The sequence below is a fragment of the Desarmillaria tabescens genome, assembly GCF_030435595.1.
Source record: "Desarmillaria tabescens strain CCBAS 213 chromosome Unknown EV420scaffold_18, whole genome shotgun sequence".
Lineage (NCBI taxonomy): Eukaryota > Fungi > Basidiomycota > Agaricomycetes > Agaricales > Physalacriaceae > Desarmillaria > Desarmillaria tabescens.
In genome coordinates this window covers 19,068-45,569 of record NW_026848317.1, presented here as the reverse complement: position 1 = coordinate 45,569, position 26,502 = coordinate 19,068, and the positions used below count along the sequence as shown (strand labels likewise).

Sequence of the window (26,502 nt, the reverse complement as noted above, 5' to 3'; positions counted from 1 at the left end):
GGTGAGGATTTGTTCTACTCTCGCATCGTTCTTCATCTCATATGACCGGTACAAGCTCCCCCTTCAGCTGCTTGGACGTCTCCAGAATCTCCGTCTTGTCAAACTGACATTAGTCCCTCGAGATTATGGCTACAACGACCGCTGGGATGTATGGAGCGTAAGTCCGTGCGTCATGACCGTCATCGACACACTTCGCCAAATCCCCGCGGGAGCCCAAGAGATCAAGAAGCTCATCATCAATAGTACGTTCACAGATCAAATCGAGGTGTATGTTGGCAGAGGGACGCAAAGGCTGGCATCGCTGCAGTAGGCCTGGAACCATAAATCATGAGGTGTATTGCTAACTTTTGGGTACCAATAAAGACTCGCTGGTTAATGTTCTCCATGCTACTTAGCAACACTCGTAGTCCAGTCATACACTCTTGCTGAGCGAAACACAAATATAGCTTACTGAGCGGGCAAAGAACGGCTTCGTCTCTTCTCTTCGAAATTAGCGCTATTCACCGCAGTCGAATGCCGACAACCTCAGAACCGCAAGTCTTTTCATTGTAGGAATCAGGACGTTCCGGAAAATGAAAAAAATAGACTTCGTCGAAGTATTACGCAAGAAGGTAAAAGCACTGGTACTATAGAGGAGACGGTCATGGGGAATACATATCACTAAAGCAAGAAAGTCATATTTTAGAATTGGACGATTGCATCGCGGATTTTTAGGCCAGGTGGCTGCCTAACCACCCTAGATCGCTACAAGAAAGACAGTGACGGCAAAGATGTCGTATGCAAGTCGTAATGTGAAGCTTAAATTTAAATAAGGCCATTGGTGTTGGGGGAAGGGCGGCGGTGAAGACGTGAGGGCACTGTACTTTCGATGTAATTGCATGCATGCAGCCAGTAGTAGATTTATGGATCGATCATGTATGGAAACAGAGAAACAAAGGTGGAAAGACTACGTTAACATCACGCGAAAGGTCCGTCCTTTCATGCATTGATAATTCAAAGGGGAACCCCTGGGGGTGCCATTAGAACAGAGCACGAAGTAGAACATTCACATCAACTCACCTGAATCAACTGATCGGGATCGACTCAAGACGAGGTTTGGTCGCGTCCAGCGCGGGAGCCGCTCTGGCGCTGGTTCGTTGAGCAGGTTGTGGTGAAAGGTGTAGGTAACTTCGTGTCGTCCATCCTTGAATATGTATTCTGAATCCGCTGCTAAAGGATACCGCGACGGGAGGAGGTCGAAACGATCTATTCGTACCCCGATATCATTGTAAGCCGCAACGATGTCACCCGGCCGCTCCAGCGACAGAGATAGCCTTACACCAACAATAACCTTGACGCGGGTATTCACTGCCTGAGGGCGACCGTAGATATCGACGATATCTGCGCCAAATAATTCAAGAATTCCACCCGCAGGAATGGGAATATTGGGATCCCAAACCCTAATCCACAGAGATGAGCTGAATCGGAAGGTGCGGTATAAATGTTGGTCGCGGAGCTTGGGAGGAGTCTGGGCAAATAACTGTCAGCTAATATCCCACCCATGGTAATTAGAGAACATACGGATACTACTGGGTAGTCCCTGGTGTTGATGAGGCGTCAGTCCACATTATTCTCACCATACAAATCCTTCATCGCCACGGGGAGCCATTTTTTGCTCAAGGCTATGGGGTCGTTGGGGCTGAAGATTTCATCGTATAGGTGTCCTTCAGTGTCTTTGTAGCGAATTATGAGGCCGCCTCCGGGACAACTCTCGCTCTCCGGAACATTTTCAACTTCGGGATCCACCATCACTGGAGGCTGCTTGCGAACACGGGGGCCTCTTTTCAGCGTGCGGGTTGGCTTTGAACGCAGCATGGTAAGAGCGAGGCTGAGGGTCAAGATTTGTGGGTAACACTGAGCAACCGAGGGCAACCGTGTTCTTAAAGGCAGAGCGGACTTTGAAATTTGAACGACTAATCGAAATCCAGGGCCGTCCTTGTTCTCTCCCCCTTCAAAGTTCCGTTATTTATTCTTTTCTCCTTTCTGTAGGTAGAAAACACTCTCACAGAGAAACACCCAACGAGACCGAAAATAGCCACATAGAATTTTACCCGATAGTTACACATCCCATAGAGTTGAACAGTAGATTAGCATTACAACGAGTAGCGGTATAGACGTACGTAGCTGTAGGACTATACCCCCGCGTCTTCGCCCATTACGTGGCATGTTGCGGGTTACCAATTCAGAGCATCATCATCATCATCATCACCCCCTTCAAAGTTCATTGTTCGGATGACGAGCCTATGCACCTGGCTATGTATAAATAAGTCAGTAGTTTCGAATGCACAATACTTGCAAATCTACAGTGATTCCTTTAACCTGTTTCCAAGGAGATTATATCTTTGTGTAAGTACCCAAGTACAACTTGCAAGCTTGAATCTTGATGCAATCCCAGTTCAGCGTTTTTCCATTTTGACAGTAGGCTGCATTTGAATGTGGACTGCGGGTTATCGACATCGCATTTTGGGAACGAACTATGCTTACCTGGTTTCAGTTGCGCCGTGCGTACTCTTCGCATGCTGTTAAGCTTGTCCGCTCCTCTCGCCATCCCACATCTATTGTTTGGTCCGAGACTGTATTCATGCAGAGCAGGAACCACATCGAGGTCTCTGACTCCGTTGATCCGTAATTCTGGTATCGATATTTCTTTGGCGGACGGCCTACTATTTCATGTCTTACGTAGCCAATCATTGCGATCTTACCAGTTGTTTACGTCTACCCAGAGGCCTCTCTAATCATACATTCCTCTACTTTCTATCAAAAAACCCTTCGGCCTTGTGCAAAAGAATCTGCTTTAAATCAAAATAATGATAAATCAACTGGCAGGCAAAGAACGGCTTCTTCTTCGCCTCACCTTCTCTTCAATTTCAGCACTACAATCTTCAGACTCAAACGTCGGCAACTCCTCGTATGCACCTCGGGACTTTTTCTTCCAAGCTCGTCTACGCCAAACTGATGTCCCGAGACTGAGAAGAGCCACGGTTGCCAGTCTAATCACATACGAATCAGAACTTCTTCTCTCAAGTATTAACAGAAATAGACATACCCAACCAAAACACCTATACGCAGATGTTTCCTTGCCTCCTTCGTTGGATATGGACCCAGGGGCCATCCACTCAAGTCAGTGGTGGAATTATGTCCAGCAGCATTACCTCTCGATGGCCTGCCTAGCGCCCGACAGTGATCGTGCATCACCTGTGGTATGACCATACCACGTTCCTGTGCGACCAAGGGCGCTTCAATGAGCTGAATAGCTAGCCCTGCCTCGAGGTGCCATTCAATATGACAGTGCATAATCCACGCTCCTGGATTATCAGCGACAATGCGCAGAGTCACGGAACCGCCTGCAGGTACATCGATGGTATCACGGCGCATGGGGTTCAGTTGACCTCGGGCAATGGGTGGGTTTAAAACGGGATCAGAGGAGGTGTAATCTTCCGCGCGTCCAACCAGCATTGGAACGTGTCCGTGCATGTGGCTAGGGAAAGTCCGTCATCAGGTGATATTGGAAGCTTCCGACTTCAAATAGAACTCACAAAGGATGCATATTGTCGTCGCCATTCTTTATGGCCAGGTCTATGACCTCCATATGTTCCAGCACAAAACTAAGCGGACCGTAAGCACTCTCAGACGATGCGTTGGATCCTAGGCTAAGCTCGCTGAACAACGCCGGTACAAGAGGTGGATTGTATGTTATCTGGTTGAACATGCCGCGGTTTGTCCCGTCCGTCATAGCATCAAAGCCTACTTCAACTTCAATGGTCCTGGAAGCATCCGGGGCTGCAATTGGTTTCAAAGGGACCAGCGAGATATCGTCGATACTCGTGTACTTGTCGGTTGTTCCGAAATCGACTAGCGGTGACGAAGGAGAGTAGCTGATGGAGGCCGTGACGTCTGTGAGTGTATCAATATGCCTGGTTTTCAAATACGCATGAGACGACACGCACTGGGTTTCAATCTCTCTGGTATCTCGTCAAACATTACGGTGTCCATGTTGGCATGGACAGCCCAATTTGAACCGGTATCATTTCTAGCAGTGATCAGCACCGAATACCGCTGTCCGGCGCTGACACTAATAAGGTCGATGGGAGACTCCTCAATATCAGTGCCATCCACTTCTATCAATCGCATGTCATGGCCGTCTATCCAGAACATGAACATTGCAAACGCCGATGTATTGAGTATCCGGAGGCGATATGTCTTGCCGGGTGCAAACGGTAAGGCTGCATCTTTATTGAAGGCAACTGAACCAGACGTATCCCGAAGATAGGACGATTTCTGGGAAAAATAGATCAGCGCCGAATCTATGCAGCAAATTAGGTATTTTCAATGGAGGAGATGGGATTCACGTACCCGGTACAGGTTCGACACCATCAGGATTTCGAATGGTAAGGAACTTTTTCATAAGAACCGAGTGTTCCTTGTGATACCAGTCGCTCAGAATGACGGTGTACTCTTCATCGTAAATGTAGACATGTTGACGTGGTTGTATCACTGCTGGAGCGCGTAAACCATCGACATATTGGCCCTAAGATAACGGTTAAAGCATAGTCATGTATCTAAGGAAGTACGTACATTGGCATGGCCGTGTACCCAAAATGTGCCAGATTGTCCAGAAGCATTGATAGGCACTACGTAGTCGAAGTGTCCACCAGGCGGAATACCACTACAATGGCTAAATCAGTACAGAAATACAAAAAGCGGGGTATGCTGCGTCAGTGCCGCCCTGCTCAAGATAATCTCTGCGCAAAAATGGCGCAATGGACGCATATATGCCTCAATGCTGCATGCCCAACGCTCGAATTACATGAATACAACCAACGCACCATTCTGAAAGCCCATAAGCCCCATCCATCCACGGCGTCGAGTTGAAGAGCATCCCATGATGGTGAAGAGTCGTAGCCCGGTCCAAAGAGTTAGTCGCATGCAAAATGAGCGAATCAGTCGGCTCGACGTCTATCGGTGGTGGCCTGGAGATTTTCAGAGCGAGCTGTGAGAAATTGAGACGCATACATACGGCCAAGTCCCATTCACTCCAACGACACGACGAGGATAACGCCCATCGGGATTGACTCCATGGACGTAGGTAATATTCCACCATACCTCGTGGATACCAGCGAGCACCGGACTCGCCAGGAAAGCAATAATAAAACCAAGAAAAAAATGCATCCAATGTCTACATAAATCGTCAGGACGAAGAGGATGGTGGTGGTTAGAGAACAAGGTCTCGATCGTCGCTGTCATTCCTTCTGACCATCACCATCTCAACCTCGCACCTGCGTTATGTCGGGCTTGAACGTGCATGCAGGCGTTCTAGATCATGTTTGAGAGCAGAGAGATGGAGGACGCTGCGCAACGCGTGGTAGTCTGACGGACCCTTTCAAAGCACATGAACTGGATCATTTGGACTCGGGACGCGCATATATGCTGCTACATTTTTCGTCTGCGCAACATTAGCAGTACTAGGTACGTCCTCGATGCTCTCGCCGGCGGTGGAGACTGACGATGGAGGAAGCTGCCACGTGTGGTGAACTCACCCACCCTTTCAGAGTACACCAGATCATGGAACGCGCATATATGCTGCTGCATTGTTCGTCTGTGCGTATTTTAGCTGCACTACGTACGTCCTTGATGCTCTCGCTGGCGGTGAACACTGACCAAAACAGACTAGCAACATTCGTCCTGTACAGGTAACCCCAGCCAAGAATTGCATCCGACCCGACGTAAACGCTTTCAACATCTCTCTCCCTCTCTCTCTCTCTGTGTGTGTGTGTGTGTCGCAATGAGGATGGGATGCCAGTCATCTCGAGATATACTTGTTTACTCGTGAGGGAGGCAGAGGCGAGGCAGGCAGGTCGGCGTTGCTTGCCGGGTCGAGAATTTCATCGAGTTTTCTTGGCACTTGTCACCCCCTTTTGCGCTATTTTTGTCTATAAAAGCATTCTCACCGGGAGTAATTCCTCTTGCTCACAACCACCATGACCAAAAACCTCTTTTCCGTACCCATCTTCTTCATCGTCTTCCGGGAGACCCTCGAGGCCGCCATCATCATCTCCGTGCTTTTGGGCCTCGCCGAACAGATCATTCACGACGATCGGCGACCTATCGTAGCGGCAGAGGCGAATTCTGAGGAGAATAGCTCTGGAAATGATTCGGATAACGTCGTTAAGCGTCGTAGACTCATCCGGAAGCTGCGAATCCAGGTATGTTGCTGATATTCTGTCTCAGAGATCAGTGACGTACGATCAATTTAGATCTTCCTTGGTGCTGGAATTGGACTTTTCATTGCATTTGCAATCGGCGCTGCGTCCGTTTTTTTCCCTTGCATAAACGTGCTTGATTAATGACCTGTCTGTCCAGATTCATTGCTGTGTGGTTCACTAGAGCGTCAGACCTATGGCAAAAAGCTGAAAAGCTATGGGAAGGTGCGTATTTATGCTCTTACTATTCGCTCTCGGGAACTGATATCAATCACCAGGTATCTTTCAGCTCATCGCGTCCTTGATGATATTCGTTATGGGGATAACCATGCTCAAAATGGATCGAGGTAAAACGAATGTTAATTAGCCTGTCACGTTCCTCATATCTCCCACTCAGCGAAAGCCAAGTGGCGTATCAAGCTCCAAAAAGCATTTGACGGTTCCAGTATGTCCATTCGACATTGTATGAAACACCTTCTGACCCATCTATCGTAGACGAGCGAGGAAGCGGTGCGACAGGGAAATGGGCCTTTTTCGTTTTGCCTCTGATCACGGTATTACGTGAAGGTCCGTTTTAATTGAGGTGCCAAATGACTGGGCTCACAGTAGATCAGGTATGGAAGCTGTGGTCTTCGTCGGAGGTGTCTCCCTCGGCCAAGCGGCAACATCCATCCCCATCGCTGCTATTGTTGGTCTTGTCTGTGGTCTCATCTGCGGATTCCTCATCTATCAATTCGCAAGTCGGACGAGTATGTACCATTTTTGTCTCCACACTCTTTTGTTAACCCAGAGCTCTCTTCCAGCCCTGACTATCTTCCTCATCGTGATGACCAACTTCATCTTGCTGATCGGTGCTGGCCTTTTCTCCCGCGCGGTCGGCTCGTTTGAAGATAACGCGTTCAATCACCTCCTTGGGACGTCCGTGGATGATGCCGGAGGTAGCGGACCCGGCTCGTATCGGGTGCAAGGGAATGTATGGCACCTCGACTGCTGTAACCCGAATGACTACGAGAAGGGCCAAGGCTGGCTGGTCTTCAATGCTATCTTTGGATGGTCCAACAATGGTTCTTGTACGTGTCTAGCTTCTTTACCTGTAGATCCCCACCTGATCTTTGCGCAGTGGGGACGGTGCTCTCGTATGTGTTTTATTGGATTGCGGTAATAGTCTCATTGGTATATCTGAAATGGAAAGAGGTACGACTTTTTGAGTATTGTCGTGAAAATGGCTTATTCTTTGTCGGAACAGGGACGGGTCAAGGTTTTGGGCGTCGAGTCTGCTGCCGGTTTGCGTCGACGTATCAGACGAGAGGCGAAGCAAGAAGACTCGGTAACGAATGAACAGAAGGATGAGGCTGTTGTAGAGACGTACGCTCTACCGAAGTAAAGGCGCTGTGATGAAAGTGGTCTAATGAATGAATGAATTGAATCCGTTTGTGTAACAGAGAAATGAGGCAAGTGTATTCGCTTTTCTAGTCTGACCATAAATGAGACAAGAGACGTGGTACATGCATGGGCTAGTCTTTCGAAAGGATACCCAGGCTAAAGATCGATCGAGTCTGCGACGATAAGGTTCCTGCGCTGGATGCATCGATGAAGACCATCAGTACAATGATAGATACAGGGTGATGAGACGCACCCGCAATGGACGATATAGAGCCAGTGATTTCGCAACGTCGTCAAGGTCATCAGCATGCGAATATGTTGATGAGCCATTACTGGAGGATGGGGAAGGAAGTGGCCCAGGCTTATTTTTGTCTGTAACCGATGACCCGTTGCTAGAAGACGGGGAAAGAAGTGGAGGCTCATTTTCGTCGACTGATGCCTCGGTGGAGAATACGGATGCAATAGCAGAAGTAGCTTGAAATACCCCCTTACTGACCAAGTTGAACAAACCAAGACTGTCGGCTAATGAAAGAAAGGTCAATGGAAGAAGGGTGGCCGTGATGTCTCTCACAGTAAGAGGAGGGTAAACGAGCAGCAAAAAATAGCCTTGTCAGCTGATACATCTCCTGACGCAAACCTCTCCAGATATCTGTAGAGGTGTAAGGATAGATAATTCACCAGTTGCTGAAACCACTTACGGACCCGCTCATTTGCAACGTAATACATATACGCCCAGACGAATAATTCCAATTCAGTATCCCGAGACTCGTCGCGCAATTCGACGTCACCTCGAAGCAGGGTAGGATACACTATATCGTACCACTCAGGAGACAAGTCCATTCTCCGCCTGCTTGTAGGTGGAGGAGCTGGAGCACGGTCGCCTTTGACAACTTGAACGATATGATTTTCGCATTCGAGCTGGAAATAAAACGAAGAGTCGACCTTCGCCACGGCAAGCCGATGAATGCCGGGCCACGCAGAGCGAGGTAATTTATTAGGATCGGGAACCTCGGCATCGAGACTAGGTAAGATATCGTTGTAGAGAGTGGAGAGTGAAGTAGATAAAGCGGGAGAGTGCACAGTGTATACTTCTGTAGCATCGGAGGGTATTGATCCATGATTGGAAAAGAATGGCCCGTAGTTGAAGGAATACTTGAATGGCAAGTAGTTGGAGTGCTTATACTTTCGGGATATTGGTCGAGGCTTGAGGTAAATAGTAATGTCCGCCATTGAGATGAGAGGTGGGACCAGAGACGAATAGGGGTGAATTCCTATTCCGAAAAAAAGATAGACAGAAACACTCCACCACAGCCCCAGAAATGAACGATACAAAACTAAAGCGATACGCGTGTCGCCAAATAATGCCCGAATTGTCAAGACAAAGGTCTCGCTCGCCGGAAGAGTATTGATAATTCGTGAGATATCGAGGTGTTGAGTCTAGCGTTACGACCACCGCAACTATTTCCCTGATACATGAGACATTAGCATTTTTGTGTGCCCGATTGGCTGACCCACTCCTTACTTTGCGTGACAATTTTGGCAGCACGGCCAAACGCATTATTTTAACAATACTCTTGTTACAGGTCTCGTCGACATCAGCTGAAGGAACGAGAGCGAGGACCCTACCTTTGTAAAACCTAGTTTTCAAAGTGTAAATCTACCGGGGGATGATGGAAAAATAAACACGAAATACGAAAAAGTTTCAACTCAACTGAGAGCTCCTGGAACTTGATATCGAACCTGAGAATGCCGTTGTTAGCGCAGAGCGCTTTGCCGAGGGTCTTGAGATGATTGTCAATGTAGGTTAGGACTTCATTTTCATTTTTCTTAGATTTCTTTCATACCACGAGTCGACGATAATTACCTTGCTTGCAAGGTCTCTGCTGTGCATAACGATGTGTTGACTAAGAGGTGGCAATCATGTGATGCCAATATTTCCTTTTCCTTCTGAGCGGATTCCTAGCCACGCTATATCCTTCTCGACGGGAAAGACATCGCACAGGAACTCGACATGGAACAAATCAATCAGATATTCGAACGTCACAATGTAAGGCACAGGCACTTTCTCTCAGCTTACCTCAACTGTAACTTGACATCGCCCACAGTTTGCAATCAATCTCGTCATAGCAACCCAGCGGCCATACCTGTACTACTACATATCTAAATGCCATCCGGACCTCTAGAACACTGTACGGAACGAGATTCAAGGAAGCACTCAACGACCTTTTGAAAGCGAGGTCGTGCTGTTGTATAATTAACCAAGAACAAGAGAAAGGCAGGGGGGGTCGAGAAAGGCGAGATTAAGAAGTCCCGCACTTAGGTTCTCAAGCTCGAGGCTTAATGTACCTTAATGCAGTTGCCACCTTAATAATGGAAGGCTTGGATCTGGATTATATGTTTCAAAGAAACACTGAAAAATGGGAATAGACGACAACCGCAAAGGCAAGGTATTGATGTTGTCAACCGACGACCGCTAGTATTCAGGTTGAGTCAAGGTTGAGTAGCAGCGAGCAAGAATCACGTGCGTAAATGATCAGTTTTGGTCCTTAGGTAAGTTCGTTGCCACACAGAGCACAACAACGCGATCTTGTCACCAACTTTCCTTATTGGGACCTGGTGCCGGTAACATCATCATCATGACCCCTTCACTTTAATACAGTGAGTGAGTATGTATCATCATCAGGCAGAGAAAAAGCTGTCTTACTGATTTATTGCTCTTATACATGAAACCCATTTCGGCAAAGTGACTCAGGCTCTTATGAGTTGTCTTTCATTATCTCACAGCATTATAGGAAAGTATCGGTATGTAGAACTGGACAAAGGTTATTCTAAAAGCTAGTCACTGAAAGAAATGGTGACACCGGTGAGTAGGGAATATCTTACTCTTCTTACTGTTGGTGACGGTCGTAGAATCAGTGTCGCATTGGCCCTGTCACCCTCAACGGCCTTCCCAACGAACTGATATTGTTCACTCTCCAAAGTCCCGGTCCTTACGGCCTCATCGGTGTCTCCTGTCTGTGTCGACGAATCAACCCTACAGCCCTCACATACTTCCTCTGAATCTCCCAGACGGATTTCATGATTCCCTTGCCCGTATTCATGCCAACGTCCTTCGATTCTGTCTCTCCGGCACCTTGTCATTCGACAGCATCTCTGCCGTCTGCTTCTCGCTCCCGATGAAGCACCCTATAGACTTTCTCTCTCGTAACCTGGCGCTGAAGAGTGCATTAGAGAGGTAGAACAGGCGGAAAAACTCCTCGAGACGGGGAGGGAATTGCAGCATGTGATTCTGTAATTTTCGAGATGGAGTGCATCAATACATGCTAGCGGTGTGGCGATCTCTATTAACCTCTACACCGTGTGTAGTGTCATAAGTTTGCGGTGTATGATTCCCCTACCGACGACGGTGCCAGGTTTGACAGAACGATCCTCAATACGGTGCAAGAGATTACCATCTCCCGCGCTTCCTTCATCCTATCCAGATTTTTCCGTGAATAGACCTAAGACCATCAGAACAAGGAATTCATCACCGATCTCGGTCGCACACTGACATCCACGCCTTGCTACCTTCACCCTACCGTTTCTGATAAAGTTCACTGTGCGGTGTCCTGACCCGCTGACCGACGTCACTGCCTTTCTATCGCGACATCTTACTCTCCAGATATTCATACTCTGAATCTCACTCGATGAGGCAGAACTCGCTCCAGGATCCCTCTTCAAGGTCGATGACCTCGTCGACGGCGGAATTCCTGTTCTGGCTGCTTTCTTCTCATGCAGCGCTTCGGAGCACGTCCTGCTACAATGCAAACATCCTCGTTCCTTTTAGACCCCCCACCAGCAGATGCTATGCAGGCCCTCTTCCAAAGCGCTGCCCTCCACACCTCCACCACCACTCTAAGCATACCGCTTACGGATTTGAAGGCATGGCTGAACCTGAACCCGAGATTCGAGCACCTTTTCACAAGGATCACTCACCTGCATCTTGGTTTGTCCTCTGGACCAATTATCGAGTCGGTTGTACTTTCCAAAGGTGATTCTGTGACGGGGAGAGTGTGATGAGTTCACAACGCTGGTAAAGCAGACACGCCCGAGGATTGGGAGAAACGTTGCGAATCTAAGGGACTTAGTAGTGTGACGGTCGGCCTTGATTATTTTTCCGTATAATTCATTATTCTCATGAGCTCATAGTATTTAATCGTGATGAGATGTTCTGAGCGTGAATCGACCGTTCCATTGCATTCATAATTACGGTCGCGATGCCGCTGCATAACCACGGACTTCTTTAAACCTTCACAAAGATGAAGTAAAATCCAAGGCAGTAAGACACTATCTAGGTCGCTTGGAGCACCCTTAAATGATAGCTACCCAGAAACCGGATCATAGGCGCAAGGATGGTACGAATGACGCGTGTACATCAAAGGTGTATCGTCAAGACATAACTCCAGCAACCTGTTAACTCTTTGGGACTTTCTCTGGTCCATCAGAAGGGAAAGATCGTCGATGCTTCTTGCAACCAGCAGGGAATCCATCCAGGCCCTGGTCAAAACGATCTCGAAGCAGGAGAAGGATATTGATATTATGGTCAACGACGTGGGCACCGCTACTCAGACGGCCGATGCAAAGAAAGGAGAGATGGCTCAGAAGGATCTAGCGAAGGAGATGTGGCAGCTCATGCTGGACGCATGGCTGGATACGTACATCAAGGGGTATGATACTACTTTGAGGTTGGATTATTTGACCCGGGATTTACGGGCGCTACTTCACTTCAGCCGCGTTCTTGACCCTCCTCAGCACCGCCTTTGGCCCAGAGCATACTAGCACTCTCATCAACGGATATTCCATCTTGGCGATCACTACCAACTTCCAACACCAGATCCAAAGCAACGTATTCAAGGTAGCTTTCATCTAGCTTACGACTCATTCACGCAGGAGTTTAAAGGGCTAGGCTTGGCATGATGATGGATAGTATCACGCCGAGGGTAGTCCCATCTGAGATGACGAGTTCGTCCTGCACTACGACATCGATCACATTGCTGAATCCTAATTATTGTTTTCTCTGCATTTTGACAGGATGGTGCGAAGATAAGGTACAAGCGGTGTTGGTGCTTAGGTCCAATCAGTGCACATACAGTCAGGTAAGAATCTTCGAACTTATATAATCTTCATCTTCTGAGATTGCTTGATAGTCCATTTGATTGTTCACGGATAAGTCAGCGTATTTTACGAAAATTTAATTGTATTGGCTTTAGTGCTCTTGGGGTGAACCAGCTACTGAGGCAAGAGAGCGACTGGGCCTGGAAAGATCGAAACATAGCAACTACCTAGAGCAAATGTAATGATGACGTGCCTCCACTGGGGATGTCAAATATATCAAAAAGAGATTGATGTAGTATGGCTCACATGCGTTCGATACCCGATTTTCTAGACATCATAGTCTCGATGTTGAAGTAGATACGAGACTATCAAATTAATCAGAAGTTAGAACTGGTGAGCGCTCCTTTATTACCGGTTGTGCAGAAGTCTACTACGTCCTTTTGTGAGGGAGTTTGAGAAAAATCGGACATTGACACCCCCGTTTCTAGGTAAACTGTCATATTAGTTACTGAATAATTAGAAACAGGTGAACAATCCTAAACCGGGAGCATGGTGAAACTTGGCTGTGGGAGGAGGCAGGCGCTGACGGTCCGGTCCACATGGGGTGAGCACCGCCACCGTTTGCTTGGCACTCTGACTTTACTCCCACTGGCTTCGACTCTGAGGTGCAAGATATCATGAAATTTGTATCTACATGATCCTTGCTGTAACATGCTTGCCTTGAAACGATGTGATGGAGGCATTAGCAAAATCTGGCAGATATTGATGTGTCTATCAAGTCCGAACGATATTTGTTGGGCCACCTCAATGCGTGTTCCTGGGTCTAATTTCTCGCAGATACCTCCTGGTTCTCCTTGGAAACCAATGCCCCGCCGTAGCGTCTCATCGATGTGCTGCTTATGCTCATATCAACTTGATGGAATGACATCTGACGATCTGATTTTCGGTCACAGTAGGTATGTGGAAGTATACTTAAGCCTTGCTATGGTGGACATCTTCGTCTCAGCATCCTTCGGTTTTCTTTGCTTTCCTACTTTTCTTTCCCTTGCCACTCTTTAAAACCTCGCCTTCTCAATGGCGTCGTATTCGTTCTTTATCCTCACATCCTTAATTCTCGTCACAGTAGACGCTACCAACAACTGGGACAAACCTTGCTTTTATGGAGAATGTGAATATTCTCTCCCATCACATGTGCCCGCGTCAGGGTCATTGAAAATTGTGCGTAATAGCTTAATTATTTACCGCGACGGTTCATCTTAATCGTCAGCGCAGTGGGGCTCAGCCGACGTACTATCAGACATTACCCCGGCAGCCGGATGGGAAATCCTTGACTGCTCTCCAGATGAGCTCGAACAGGAAATCCGTCTCGTGTGCTCGAATAATAGCACTGACTCCGCCGATTGCGATCATCTTTACCAGAACGATGGTGCCGAAGGCAAGATCGTTCGTTTACCGGAGAGTGTAAATATTCCATGATTTTCATTCGGTGATAAACTGATGATCTCCCCTAATCAGTGTGGGCAAAATGCCTTTGCTCGGGTGGCTAGAGCATGGGATCCGGAAGACCAGTCCCTCTCTTCTGATGTGGTTGCACGTGTGATTCGTCGCGATGGAACTACTCCTCCCGTAAAGGCCCTGGCATTGGACACAAATTTTGCTGCTATCAATTCGTCTAAGTGAGTAGCTCTAAGTTTGATATACAACACCCATCACAACTGAATTCGATTTATCTAGAACTGGGACCGTCAATTTCGCTATTGTAGGCGCCAATATTCCCGGTGCCGATATCGATCTTTCATCTCTTTCCGCCGGGACTTCAAGGCGGAGCCATTTATCGACCCGTAATGCGTCTGACATTGTTGGGAACGCACTTTTTTGTATGTTGTTTCCCTTACTGTCAGATTCATCTTACTGATATTGGTACGTAGCTCTCGGGGGTCTTTTGAAGAACCACATTAGCGTTGGCAAGTCTGTTGATATTCCCGTCGACATAGACCAAACATTCAACCTCCTCAATGAGAGCATTTCATGCCCATCTATAGATGCCAGCCTGAATATCAACATCGCAGCGAAAGCACATGCACTCGCTACTCTAGGAGTGTCTGCCAGCGGCACCATCTTGCCTCCCAAGATTGACGATTTTGGTATCACCGCTAGTGTGTTCTGGTTTTACTATGATGCATCTTCATCACGTTTAACCCTTATCTGTAGGTCTTGATGCCACTCTTGATGGTGCCATTGATATCCTTGCCGACGTTACCGTGCGTTCTTGCTTGGACAATTTGTCTTATTTTGTCCTTAGTTCGTTCTGCACAGGGTACACTAGACTCCGGGAGAATTGTTCTTCTCCAACCTATTCTTATAGCAGGTATCGATTTCCCTGGGTAAACATTCTACTTCCAATTGTGTCTTTTATTCTAAGGCTCATTTCACTTCAGTATCTTTTCTCTCGGACCCTCTTTCGAGATCGACGCCCAGGCGAAAGCACAGCTAGATGTTAACCTCGACCTCAACGTCGGTGTCGTATATACCATCTCTCAAGCTCAATTCGTTTATCCGCCTAACGATGATAATGCATCGAACAGCGGATCATTTAACACTGGGGACACACGTATGATTTCCTACTCTTTCAGTCCTACTTGTCTTTTTGTTTACCTCTTTACTTAGCATTAGAACTTTCGGTTGGCGCCGCCGTCAATGCCACGGGCACGATTGAAGCGCATCTAATTCCGCGCCTCAACTTGGGTTTATCAGCATTCGCTGGTATTGCCGAAGCCAATGTCTTCCTTGAGCTTGATGCCAGTGCTACGCTGGATCTCGAGCTGGATGCGACGGCGGAAGCAAATGTCACCATCGGCGACGGGTCGACGAGTGCAGTTACTTCCTCGGGGACGTTGACGGCATCAGAACTTGCTTCTGCAACTAGTGACGCTGCTGGGACCGTATCCGTGTTCACAGCTGAGAGCAGCTCTGCAACAGAATCTGATAGCCAGCTCTCTTCTGTTAACATAACTTCTTTAGATTCACCGACAGCATCCTCCTCCTTGGCCGTGCCTACTCCTTCTGCCGATAACGCAACTGTTACCTCCATCCCATCCCTCTCCGCTGAGGCTACTTCTGCTACCACATTCAATCGCAAGAGGAGAAGCCGGCCAACTTCCGTTGCGGAAGCCATATATGCCGCAAGATCCGCTGAGGAATCCAGTTCCCCCACTCCTACTTCCGTCGCTGACTTGAGTGTGTCGACAAATACCAGCACCAGTCTTGGCGGATGTTTCTCTATTCATTCCGGGCTTGATGTCAATATTGGGGCCGAAGGGAACTTTTTCAGTATCATCAAGGAAGGCGTGTCCTTAACGCTGTTCGACAAAGACTGGGAACTCTACGCAGTGGGTAGATTGCTCGCATCTCCATCACAGATTCTAACAATCGGACTTGTGTACAGACATGCTTCGGCTCTCGAGCTGGTGAGACTGCGTCCTTAAGGCGCTCGTTGGGGCGGCGGCGGGAGAGTCGAGTAGCGAGTCGATCCGTGCTTGATCTCCTTTGCCCGGCCAGTGATCTTTCACAGGCAACGTCAGTTGCGGACGAAGACATAAGTGCCTCCAGGTGAGCTTCAGTAACTTGTCTTTTTGTTCGAGTGCTTATGACAATGATTAGCATTGAGGCACTGCTTTCCTGAAGGATTATCTACCTGTTATATAATTCAGTAATATATTTACATTCGTATGGTCGTGCAGTCGAGCAGCATCCATTCAATCAAGTAGCGAAGCTTTAAACAGGTATCGGAATGCTAGGATTCGCCTCTATTCACTCTTGTTCCCATGGCAAGCATTCGTATTGCTTCAAGCTTCAGCCAATCTTTCCCGTGTACGGCCGCCACTCAAGCCATTCGCCCTTCGACTGGCGTTCGTATTGCGAGAACAGACCATTCTTTGCTGACCATGAAATGATATCCTGTGACACCACAGGAGTGCACTGGGGCCGCAAATTCGCCTTCGTGATTATATGAACACGCGGGTTCCGATTTCTAGTTCCTATACCTTCAACCCAACAGCATCAGCTCAGTGACCGTATCCAGCAGGTGCACCCCTGATCGTTCCCTCGGTTTCTTGCCCAACATCGTGGCGCTGAAAATTATATCAGATGGTGGTGTTGCTGCAAATCTTCCTACTCCATCTACCTGCCTCTTCCTGAGTCTTCTTAAACTCGAATTTATGGGAACAATAGAGGATGCTTGCACCGTCAGCATCGTGTTCAGGAGTTCCAAATCCAGACGGCTTCTCTGAGTAACCCGCAGGATATGAGGCTCCTCCGAGCAACTGTTCACATCTTCTGCCCAGTGTTGAAGTCCCTTCAGGTTACCATCCGTGACTGCCATCCTACCAAGAAATTTTAATTAAACATGGCCGACTTTGTCGCATGTTCATATTCGTTAACGTCAGAGGCAAATATTTTCAAGGTGGCGTCTCCATACATTGACAAGCGATGGGAGGAAAATGAAGATGGAAATTGGCTTTCATTGGTATTGGATAAAAACACGATAGAAATTTGCAAAAAGTGAAGCTATGAACCCAGCCACGCTGACGCGAACAACATCACGTACAACAACCTTAACACCAATTAGTGCATTGCACGGACGGGTGAAAATTGGATAACATACACAAATGAGTGCCACATGACGCTATGAAAGACAGAATCGTACGATGCGAAGCGTGTCACCATACAGCACAGGTAGATCTTCGTAATAAAATCCAAAATCGAGAGACAGACTCTAGCGCGGAAGGAAGGTAGATCGAATGAGGATGCAATATACACCACAGCCACACAAGGACATAACAGGCTCAGCATGCAGTTCCACAGAGGAAATAGAATAGATTTCGTAGGGATGGGAGCTGCAGCAGAAGGTGCGACTGATTTTGGAGCCGCAGGGGACGGTGTAGTTGACGTCGAAGGTGTCGTAGCTGATGTGAGAGGTAAAGATGGCGGAGTACCTGCCGGCGATGTAGATGGTATATTGGGCGATGAAGAATTAGCATGAGTTGATGGATTGGGTCCTGGCATGGATTCAGACTGCATCGTATATGAGGCGGGGATGATTGATTCGGCATCCACAGTAGCAGCGTCAACGACGGTAGTATCGAGAGACAACGGGTCAGGTTCCAGACTGGACTTGTCGGTCGAGCTTGATTGTACCAGCTGTTCAGAGGAATATGTTGAAGGCGGTTCACTGGAATGAATGAGCATCTGTATATTGAGTGAATATCCAGTAAACGCGTAGTGATAAAAAGTACGGACATCATCTTCGTTGTCCATCAAGTTTGCTTTGAGTTCCTGTCAGGATACACAGATGAGAGTTAGTTACTAGATCTCGACAGAATAACGGTTAATACCCTGTTGATTCACGGAAATGATATCGAATCGTAAACGTTGAACGAGGAAGAAGGAAGAAAGACGCAGGTGAAGACCCCGGCGCTTTATATATAGTTCGAGTTCAATCTCCGCCCCAATTTGGTGGTGCCGGCTGACCGCCGCCGTGATGTTTGATTTTTCACCAGAAGGGAAGGATCACCGACGTGCCTTAGGACCACACTTGCAAGGCTCTTCAAAATTTACAACTCAACTCTTTGGTTATCCTGTGCGCACTCTTCACCAGCAGTCGCTTAGTCCTTTAGTCTGCGCATGTATGACGTCTCCATGTTTTCGTGGGACTCGGAGAGATCCTTCTATCGTCTCTCCTTGCATATAGTGATTGGCCTGAACCAGTATTATTTGCTACCTCGATGCTAGTATAGGTAACAGCTTGAGTGGATTATAATTATAGAGTACTCGGGCAAGAAGATGTCGACTTCAGTTTCAGAAAGCCTGTTGAATTTCTCTGTAAGTTCTCTATGTCGGAACTTTTGCAGGAGCCTTATTTCATAACTTGATGCAATTTAATGGCCTTAATACGGTAATGCGGCCGGCGACCATTTATTACATCACGAGCAAAGAGTCAGAGAACTTAATTTACCTCTTGAGTAGGGTTGCGCACGAAACCCTAGGTTTTGATATACCAGGGTTTATTCCCGGTAAGTTCCCGGTAAGTTACCAGTAAGTTACACCCCCATCGGTGGAGGGTATTTTGTCGAGGTAACTTACCAGTCACATGGTAATATTACAGCAAAATTTTTCAATTTTCCCTACCAAGGAATAGTAACCCCACCATGGCTGCCGCCAACTCCGGATCATCAGCTAGTCAATTCCTTAGAGAAGCACGCTGCTATACCCGAAGACTATTCATCGTTGTTACCATCGGATACTGCTACACTTAAAGACATCATTGACTTCGTCATTCCGCCTGTCTCTGAATGCCGCGTCCTCACCCCAGATGTTCCCTCATCCTTATCCAACTTTCCAGCCTATCTTGATCCCTCTTCTGCCTGCACTATTTTATTAAAATTACCCACCGCTGGCGGCAGTGCAGAAGTCAAAAAAAAGCTAGCGCGAAATGGTCATGTGAGAGATCATGTGACCGGTAAGTAACGGTAACTTACCGTAGCAAAACCAACCCCCCCAGGGAGGGGTCAGTAACTAACGGTTACTTACCCCCCCTGGAGGTTTCGTGTACAACCCTACTCTTGAGGTGGATAATAATGTCATACGGTTTAGATTTCAAAATAGGATTCAACCCGCTTTTGCCGGGCCGATTCAGTCACTTGCTTACTTACTAATTACCAGTAGTTCATTAGTACTAACACTGAGAGTCGAACTAGCGACTTCATGAGAAACACTTAACATTACAAATGAACATACCGATACACTATACATCTTTGATTATATATACATTTTGGGTTAATATAGTACATAGGGAACACAGCTGGCTGGTGACTATTTTGGGGTGGTCAAAATGCGTGCAAAATGCATGATAATGGTATAAAGTTTTGGCACCGGATTTTGCCGCATGAAAATCAATGATTTTAACTAAGCAATATACAACTAAATTATATAATCTTGCCGGTGTTTAATCCCTGGGGAATATAATCATTTTACAGTAGCCAGAATGAAAGCAATGTTATAAATTCACTCGCACTGCGAAAACTTATTGTTTTGCCATCTGGCAAAATGCAGGATGTGATCCACATTTTGGCTGATCCGGAATGCCTTATATAGACTTCTGACAAAATTCAGCCTTTTGCTGCCCACCAGTCTATATAAGGCATTCCGGATCAGCCAAAATGCGGATCACATCCTGCATTTTGCCAGACGGCAAAACAATAAGCTTTCGCAGTGCGAGTGAATTTATAACATTGCTTTCATTCTGGCTACTGTAAAATGATTATATTCCCCGGGGATTAAACACCGGCAAGATTATATAATTTAGTTGTATATTGCTTAGTTAAAATCATTGATTTTCATGCGGCAAAATCCGGTGCCAAAACTTTATACCATTATCATGCATTTTGCACGCATTTTGACCACCCCAAAATAGTCACCAGCCAGCTGTGGAAGGCACCTACTAGCCCTAATTCTGAAATCGTTGCCAACAAAATTTTGGCTTCTTATAACTTTAAATTCATCGCCATGAACCATTTTGTGCATGAAAAACCGAAGGGACCTCAGATGAGCTGCACAAACACAGCCGGCAAGAAAATAATGGAATCACGCTATAACCCAGATAGGGTATTACATAATAGTCCGAAATAAATGTTTTCTGCCGGGAATCATTATCTTATCGTTCCGAAATAATCTAAAGCGGGGATTAAATTCGATATTATGATGTATCGTAATGTCACCTGCCTTAAAAGGCTCTGTCAAAGTTGGGACATAGCGCTGTGAATAGCAACCTGAAGTATATTACCAAACAGAATATCCTGAGAAACGCACGCATTCGGTGGGCAAAGCTGATCTTCTTTGTATGAACGTCATCACCAGCAGACGGTGAGGTCCCGTTATGTGGCAAAACGCTCTCAGAACGCCGGATAGATTTTCTCTTCCTGATAATCCGTGTTGAAGAAGAGGCCTCTGCTCCTGAAATCGGAACGTCCAGTTGTAGTACTGATCTCCTTGGAGAAGGGCGCCTCCTTCTGTTGGGCCATCGCATCTCCTCCGTCGGATAATGCCGGTTATCCGTACTAAAGAAATATGCTTCTTCAGGGCATGATGCTGGGGGACGAGCATTGGCAACATCGAAGCCTGCTTGTATTTTACTCTTGTCAACATCCGTCTCCAAGACCTCGAGGTCAGGACAGGCGTCTACAATCAGGAAGACAGCACAAGGATTCGCCCCTTTCATCTCAAGCGTCCGCACTCCAGTGAAAGGACGACAGCGACAGGGTTTCCTAGTTTTGTCTGGATGGTAGAAATACTGCTCAGAGGCGTATGCGTATCGGTCACGAGGTGAATAGTCAATATCCGTTGTATCGTACGTGAATATCAGCCGCAAGTGGGCGTCCTTGCGGGTGTTAGTGAAAAGGCCCTGGATCTGGATATATAGCCAGGAAGGATATCCTTGAGCGTAGTTTTGGAATAGCATGGTAATCATGGGACATCGCGGGAGGTTTCTGACGATGAAGTTGGCTCGTGTCACTGCCCCCAAGGTGGGCCCGATGGTAATTGAACGACAATGGCGGACTAAGTAATCGTGGAGAGAAAATTGTGTAGCATTGATGGTTAAGATACGGAGTGGTTGCTGAAGGCGGCTGTAGGGAATGGTGAGGTAGTAGGAGTAGGTGACACAAAGTAGATATCCGTTAATAATTCTCGCAAAAGGCAAACAACCAGTACGAGGATATGCATAGGGACGCTTTCATGAACACAAGCCGGTCTTTATCGGTAAGGGGAAGTTTCCACGTCTTGTGTATGATGAGTTCGATTATTTCTGCAGGTAATATGATAGACATGGAAGAGGGGCCAAGTCAGTGGCGGTGCAACACGAGTTTCTTTTCCGAAACCAACACCAACACACCAACTCTTTCGTCGGCAATGTATTGTGGTATTACATACATATATGAATGGAAATTTGCCAAAAGCGAACCCATGTAGGCAGCCATATCTTCCAGAGGAATATCAATAGAATATGTAACAACCTTGACACCCGTCAGTCCACCATACAGAGGAGCTAGTGCTAAGTTGAATAACATATACAAGTACGTGCCACATGATGCTGTGGAAAACTGAATCGTAGGATGTAACACGTGTCAACATGCAGGACAGGTAGAGCTTCATGATAGTGTCCAAGACTCCGATACAGGCTCTAATTGGGGCGGGAGGTGGCTCGACCAAGTAAAAATAAGCCAAAGAAGTCATACAAAAACACGACAAGCTCAGCATACAATTCCAGAGAGGAAACAGAATATATTTCGTAGGTACAGTGACCACAGCGGGAGGTGGCGCTGGTGTAGCTGGTGTTGAAGGTGCGGAGGATGGTGTAGTCGATGTCAAAGGTGTGGCAGCTGATGTAGGAGGTACGTTCGGCGGGGTAGCTACCAGCGGTGGAGAATTAGTGCCAGAGGTGAGAGCTGGTGGGTCGGAACCTGGCTCGGGTTGCGTCGTGGGCGTGCTCGATTCGGTATCCACGGTGGCGGCGTCAGCAGGAACGGTAGTAGCGAGAGACGAGTTGGATCCCAGAATGGACTGGTCGGTCGAGCTTGATTGCACTAGATTTCCGGTAGCATAGGTTGGCAGGAGTCCATTATCTGGCTGTATGTCGGATAAGTGACCATATTGAACACGAAGAGGTAGAAATCACGGACGCTGTTTTCGTCGTCCATAAAGTTGGGCTCGAGCTCCTGTTAGGATCCAAGTCAGTTCTGTGACGCATAAGATAATGGCGATACCACCTGTTGGATAGAAGACATGATATTAGCTTGCGAACGAGAAGAGGAACGAAGAGACAAAAGCAAAAGAGGGCAGACTGTATATACATTTGTGATTCAGTCTCCGCTAGAAATATCGGCCCGAGCCGCTTCGCCAATCATCAGCAAAAACGCAGAACGATTATAAGAATTGGCGTCCATATGCATATGATAATCTCGGAAACCATCCACAAGAAGGCAAAAATAATTGATACTCCCTTATTTGCCGTCGGCGGGACGACTCTGGTTGATTTTGGACAATTGTGGTGTGACACAGCCACATAGATCCACCCGTTCTGACACAACTCCCCCACAACGATGGCATTCTGGTCCTAGGTGCTAGTGGCGGGAGCCATATTAGACCCGTGCCTTTCTCTACTGAGCACCATCGTAAACTCGCCTAAACTGACTATGGGATCTCCCGGCCTTCTGGAATGCTGTCCGGAAGACTTTACGCTCTCGGTAATGCTGGATTTGTCGGTTATGGGTCGCAGCAGAACAGGTAGTCGACGTGGTGATGTACGCTGCAATACCTGACATTGGATTTGGTGCGTACTGGATATATGTGCTATGTTTACCTCTGACTTAACCCCACATGGGTCTGCGTAGTGGTATCCTCCTTGCCAAGATCGTGACTGCTTCCTGTCACCTCCATGATCTCCTTGCCTGGCGGGTCCCCGATATTCTCCTCGCCAAAGTTCGTAACGTACTTCGCCTTGCCCATAATTGTCTTCATGAATCCACACTCCGAGGTCAGGCCTAGTCAGGGCTACCTCGGAGGTGACTCCGTTCCAGGATGTACAGGTCCTGTTGTCTGTTCGACGCTGGTTCGGTACTGACCAAACTCCGACACTTTTGGCGACCGTCCCTTCTAAAATCTGAAAAACGGCGCTGCCTTGGACCATCATCAGCATCCTCAGCAGCACTACTCGTCGAACGCTGTCGCTTCCGATGAACAGCCGTGGGAGTGACACTGCTATGAAAAGTCGATGAAGTTGTCCTTCCCGCTCTGGACAGAGGATCTCCTATACCCACGAACGTTGAGGATGTTGCATCTAGGTTAGAAAGAGTTCCAGAAGCGATGGGAAATGGTGGAAGAGGTGGGGGTGTAGGAGATTGACTTAGTGATGAAGGGCCAAGGGGCGAGGGCGCGGCAGAGAGTCGTGGTGAAAGTGGTGGTGACGAAGCAACAATAGAAGCTCGAGGGGACGGTGATGACCCGTTAGAGATCCGTCGAAAGACTGGTGGGGTAGTCGATGGGGCCGAGGCCGTCGACGATGTTCCTGGCTTATGTGGTTGAGATTTTTTGGCCACCTTTTTGGAAGCCTTCCCTGCTAATACCATAGACAGAGTCACTGATTCGGCTGGTTCAGTGCCTTGAGAACATATTGCGCCAGGGGCTTTGACGGACGGCTCGCCAGACGATGAGAGGGGAGCGGCGGAAGCGCGACTGGTAGTATTGGCATCGTCTAGGCGATGCAAAAATGCACCGTTGTGTTCAACTTCTCCAAATCCGAGCCCACGGAGCCCTTCGTACTGTGCGGGCAACGCCATCGCCCGACAATCCTCTAAATCTATTGAAGAAGTTGTGAAGTCAAATGAAAGTGAAGGAAAAAAGTGGACGCACTAAATCTTTTCTCTAGGTAGCTTCTAACGAATGGCACCACCGCGCCGACGTATCCATCCTTGTCTGAATTAATAATATTTCCTGTGGACATACTGGTGGTGCGCGTCAGAACGAAAAAGGAAGACTTGAGCAGGGAAAAGGAATACCCCAGGACGTTTAGGCGGCCATCGTCGCCTGGTTCTCGACCTCCCCACAATAACACTAGCTCGCCTTCGGTTGCTTTGGCGATGACATCGAGGATAGGCCGGACAATGCTAGGAAAGCGTTCAATACTTCTAAAGGCGAACAATGAGCAAACTGAATACAGATAGTGAACATGGGCTTACTTTTGTATTTTCCAGGGGTTCCTTGGATGTCTCCACTCCGTTCCATTTTCTCATCGCGATGTCGTGTTCGTTCTTGCTCATCTTTTGCCATTTATTCCGGTCCTCCTGCGACAACAAATTGAACCTTTCGGTCCTCAAGGCCTGACGTTTGCCCAGTTCGTCCTTCTCACTCAACAATCCCTTCTCTTTCAGCGCTTTTATCTCTTGTTCGATTACACTGTTGCCTTCCCTATCGGCCCACATGAAATGGGCGGGTCGTCGACGAGGTTTCTGTGGGGATTGTCCGACGATCAGTGGCGATGAACGGAGTTGCAGAGAGTGTCCCCGCTCACTTTCGGCATTGTGATAGTCGTGTGTGGCAAACCGACGATAAAAGAATGACTGAACGAGAACTAGGGCTGTGTGAAAAACCTCGGCCGAGGTTAGTTACCTTGCTGGATAGCAAGGTCTACCCATATCCGTTCACTTTGTTGCCGAAAGTTGTGATGGGCAAATACGTGTCAACATGCTCCGAGATACCTAATAAGTCGATACGGCCGGCGAGCGGCAGAACCCTTTACTTTGTGTCTGTCAATTGGAATTTCCGTAGTTGAATAAAGCTTGGAAGGGCCCACATCAGGGGCAGAGCCTGCTACGTTACAGTACTGCAGCAATTGTGTTTATGCTGGCTATGCTAGTCAGTGGATGCTATTGTTGGGAATAGACGTCAGCAGGGAAAATGAACGTAGTGGTAGTGACTCGAATGCTCATGTATTCAGTAGCTAACACGGGGATGGTCATGGTACAAAGTCAAGTTGCGGTAATGATTGGTATTAGTGTTGCCATGGCTTGGTCCCAAGTTGCCGAGTCGAAAAACCCCGAGCCAAGTCATGGCAACGACTTAGGATCCAGAACAGCTTCGCTCAGCTATGACTTGACTTTGCCGGCTTCAAGCCGGCTCAAGCCATTGACCTCATCTATTACCTTGCTGGAAAGCAAGGTCTACCCGAGGTGACAAACCTTCCTATTTAGGGAGAGCTCTGATAATAAAGCCAAATATGTGGCTGTGCTCAATCCAGCAGGCTTGAAGAATGGCTTTGGAATCTGCAAAAACCAAACAACTGCAAATATACCAATTTACAACTAAAGGACAGAGAAATAGTGATTCATATGTGGAACATGTTAACATGAGAATATCCTAATTGATGTGCTTAGTGTAGGCTATCAGTGTCTCTTTCGCATGCATGACATCAGTCCCTATTCCCAACATTCAATAATTAGTATTTTTGAAAGTGCCAGAGGGAAAATGGGTAGTGAAAGCCAGAGGCTTTCCATCCTTTATAAGCAGAAGACATATAACAATTGGATATTCATCAGCAGCTGCTGGGCATATCGCATGTAATTTTTTGATGATTGGAGTGAAAGGGGCATTGTTCTCAATCAAGGGTGTCGTGCCTGCAGTGATCCACCTAACACCATCAACACTATTCATGCTCATCGGACCAACCTCCACAATTTGTAAATCTTGATGGCGAAGGTGCCCCACTTTGTAAGGTCTAACAAAAATTAGTATATTTTCGAGGGAGCAGAGGGAGTCTACATACTTCTTCCCCATCTGAGCTTGTAGTAGATCTTTCACGTCATCTTAACAGCACTCCTATGCCCTGTCATCAGTGTCCATTTGTGCCCCCATGCCCAGACGACTTACTCCCAGCCTTTTTTGATTTTGCCTTGAATATCATTATTGTGAGCATGCTATCAAGTCCCAGTAAGCAGATACATCCTGAAACTGATTAAAAAAGACTTACTTGATAGAGTTTCATGTGAAGAGATACAACCCTTAGTGTCCAGAATCTGTAAATTTCACAGTAGCTGTGGTGCAAGCCACTTTGCAAATTTTCCAGTACCTACTGTGGACCCTACACTTTGTACATTCCCATAGAAACAGACTTTGTAAAGTCTGCAGAACCATTGATGGACTTGTCAGCATGTGCGTGTTTATTTGCCCTTCCCCGCCA

At 47.4% G+C, this 26,502-nt stretch overlaps 9 protein-coding genes across 9 annotated transcripts; 3 read left to right on the top strand and 6 right to left on the bottom strand.

Annotated features, from left to right (window-relative positions):
• Positions 1-993: 993 nt before the first annotated feature.
• EV420DRAFT_1643030 (uncharacterized protein) lies at positions 994-1,854 on the bottom strand (the record flags this gene model as incomplete). The annotated part of the gene is made up of 4 exons (XM_060477445.1): positions 994-1,007; positions 1,060-1,507; positions 1,561-1,579; positions 1,622-1,854. The coding sequence occupies 4 exons, from the start codon at positions 1,852-1,854 to the stop codon at positions 994-996; spliced, it is 714 nt and encodes a 237-aa protein (XP_060330435.1).
• Positions 1,855-2,761: 907 nt separating this feature from the next.
• On the bottom strand, positions 2,762-5,413 carry EV420DRAFT_381899 (Fet3 protein). The gene is made up of 8 exons (XM_060481896.1): positions 5,057-5,413; positions 4,866-5,009; positions 4,615-4,705; positions 4,393-4,567; positions 3,987-4,343; positions 3,576-3,933; positions 3,086-3,517; positions 2,762-3,029 (listed from the first exon to the last, which is right to left on the bottom strand). Exons 1-8 carry the CDS (start codon positions 5,281-5,283, stop codon positions 2,855-2,857), a joined length of 1,959 nt encoding a protein of 652 aa, XP_060330434.1. The 5' UTR covers positions 5,284-5,413; the 3' UTR covers positions 2,762-2,854.
• A 604-nt stretch (positions 5,414-6,017) lies between these two features.
• EV420DRAFT_1643028 (Ftr1 protein) lies at positions 6,018-7,623 on the top strand (the record flags this gene model as incomplete). The annotated part of the gene is made up of 10 exons (XM_060477444.1): positions 6,018-6,242; positions 6,294-6,346; positions 6,400-6,464; positions 6,518-6,586; positions 6,637-6,684; positions 6,735-6,806; positions 6,854-6,988; positions 7,043-7,309; positions 7,360-7,433; positions 7,486-7,623. The coding sequence occupies 10 exons, from the start codon at positions 6,018-6,020 to the stop codon at positions 7,621-7,623; spliced, it is 1,146 nt and encodes a 381-aa protein (XP_060330433.1).
• Positions 7,624-7,944: 321 nt separating this feature from the next.
• EV420DRAFT_382023 (uncharacterized protein) lies at positions 7,945-9,189 on the bottom strand. The gene is made up of 3 exons (XM_060481897.1): positions 9,145-9,189; positions 8,321-9,088; positions 7,945-8,271 (listed from the first exon to the last, which is right to left on the bottom strand). Exons 2-3 carry the CDS (start codon positions 8,850-8,852, stop codon positions 8,111-8,113), a joined length of 693 nt encoding a protein of 230 aa, XP_060330432.1. The 5' UTR covers positions 8,853-9,088; positions 9,145-9,189; the 3' UTR covers positions 7,945-8,110.
• A 2,730-nt stretch (positions 9,190-11,919) lies between these two features.
• Positions 11,920-12,517, top strand: EV420DRAFT_1543755 (uncharacterized protein). The gene is made up of 2 exons (XM_060473217.1): positions 11,920-12,328; positions 12,392-12,517. Exons 1-2 carry the CDS (start codon positions 12,123-12,125, stop codon positions 12,438-12,440), a joined length of 255 nt encoding a protein of 84 aa, XP_060330431.1. The 5' UTR covers positions 11,920-12,122; the 3' UTR covers positions 12,441-12,517.
• Positions 12,518-13,790: 1,273 nt separating this feature from the next.
• Positions 13,791-16,201, top strand: EV420DRAFT_1270744 (uncharacterized protein; the record flags this gene model as incomplete). Its single annotated transcript, XM_060467588.1, has 10 exons — positions 13,791-13,934; positions 13,989-14,177; positions 14,232-14,392; positions 14,451-14,593; positions 14,645-14,872; positions 14,928-14,977; positions 15,033-15,100; positions 15,155-15,327; positions 15,384-15,592; positions 15,857-16,201. The coding sequence occupies 10 exons, from the start codon at positions 13,791-13,793 to the stop codon at positions 16,199-16,201; spliced, it is 1,710 nt and encodes a 569-aa protein (XP_060330430.1).
• A 770-nt stretch (positions 16,202-16,971) lies between these two features.
• EV420DRAFT_1543727 (uncharacterized protein) lies at positions 16,972-18,157 on the bottom strand. Its single transcript, XM_060473216.1, has 4 exons — positions 18,110-18,157; positions 18,015-18,050; positions 17,380-17,963; positions 16,972-17,328 (listed from the first exon to the last, which is right to left on the bottom strand). Exons 2-4 carry the CDS (start codon positions 18,030-18,032, stop codon positions 17,283-17,285), a joined length of 648 nt encoding a protein of 215 aa, XP_060330429.1. The 5' UTR covers positions 18,033-18,050; positions 18,110-18,157; the 3' UTR covers positions 16,972-17,282.
• Positions 18,158-20,449: 2,292 nt separating this feature from the next.
• Positions 20,450-21,426, bottom strand: EV420DRAFT_381286 (uncharacterized protein). Its single transcript, XM_060481894.1, has one exon. The coding sequence runs from the start codon at positions 21,238-21,240 to the stop codon at positions 20,497-20,499; it is 744 nt and encodes a 247-aa protein (XP_060330428.1). The 5' UTR covers positions 21,241-21,426; the 3' UTR covers positions 20,450-20,496.
• Positions 21,427-23,207: 1,781 nt separating this feature from the next.
• On the bottom strand, positions 23,208-25,151 carry EV420DRAFT_1543719 (uncharacterized protein). The gene is given in 5 exon segments (XM_060473215.1): positions 23,208-24,126; positions 24,180-24,271; positions 24,326-24,476; positions 24,496-24,775; positions 24,811-25,151. The coding sequence occupies 5 exon segments, from the start codon at positions 24,844-24,846 to the stop codon at positions 23,312-23,314; spliced, it is 1,374 nt and encodes a 457-aa protein (XP_060330427.1). The 5' UTR covers positions 24,847-25,151; the 3' UTR covers positions 23,208-23,311.
• Positions 25,152-26,502: the final 1,351 nt, after the last annotated feature.

What these genes read in the sequence shown, in the direction of transcription:
- EV420DRAFT_1543727 (XM_060473216.1), bottom strand. An exon ending in GTCATGTGGCACTCATTTGT is followed by an intron (nt 17,329 to 17,379) that starts GTATGTTATCCA and finishes ATTGGTGTTAAG; the next exon opens with GTTGTTGTACGTGATGTTGT.
- EV420DRAFT_1543719 (XM_060473215.1), bottom strand. Translation starts at nt 24,846, where the DNA reads ATGCCGAAAGTGAGCGGGGACACTCTCTGCAACTCC. An exon ending in GGGACACTCTCTGCAACTCC is followed by an intron (nt 24,776 to 24,810) that starts GTTCATCGCCAC and finishes CAATCCCCACAG; the next exon opens with AAACCTCGTCGACGACCCGC. An exon ending in GGCCGCCTAAACGTCCTGGG is followed by an intron (nt 24,272 to 24,325) that starts GTATTCCTTTTC and finishes GCGCACCACCAG; the next exon opens with TATGTCCACAGGAAATATTA.
- EV420DRAFT_382023 (XM_060481897.1), bottom strand. Translation starts at nt 8,852, where the DNA reads ATGGCGGACATTACTATTTACCTCAAGCCTCGACCAATATCCCGAAAG. An exon ending in CGTTGCAAATGAGCGGGTCC is followed by an intron (nt 8,272 to 8,320) that starts GTAAGTGGTTTC and finishes ACACCTCTACAG; the next exon opens with ATATCTGGAGAGGTTTGCGT.
- EV420DRAFT_381286 (XM_060481894.1), bottom strand. Translation starts at nt 21,240, where the DNA reads ATGATTACCATGCTATTCCAAAACTACGCTCAAGGATATCCTTCCTGG.
- EV420DRAFT_381899 (XM_060481896.1), bottom strand. Translation starts at nt 5,283, where the DNA reads ATGACAGCGACGATCGAGACCTTGTTCTCTAACCACCACCATCCTCTT. An exon ending in TGGTGTCGAACCTGTACCGG is followed by an intron (nt 4,344 to 4,392) that starts GTACGTGAATCC and finishes TTTGCTGCATAG; the next exon opens with ATTCGGCGCTGATCTATTTT. An exon ending in GACGACAATATGCATCCTTT is followed by an intron (nt 3,518 to 3,575) that starts GTGAGTTCTATT and finishes GACTTTCCCTAG; the next exon opens with CCACATGCACGGACACGTTC.
- EV420DRAFT_1543755 (XM_060473217.1), top strand. Translation starts at nt 12,123, where the DNA reads ATGCTTCTTGCAACCAGCAGGGAATCCATCCAGGCCCTGGTCAAAACG. An exon ending in CTGGATACGTACATCAAGGG is followed by an intron (nt 12,329 to 12,391) that starts GTATGATACTAC and finishes ACTTCACTTCAG; the next exon opens with CCGCGTTCTTGACCCTCCTC.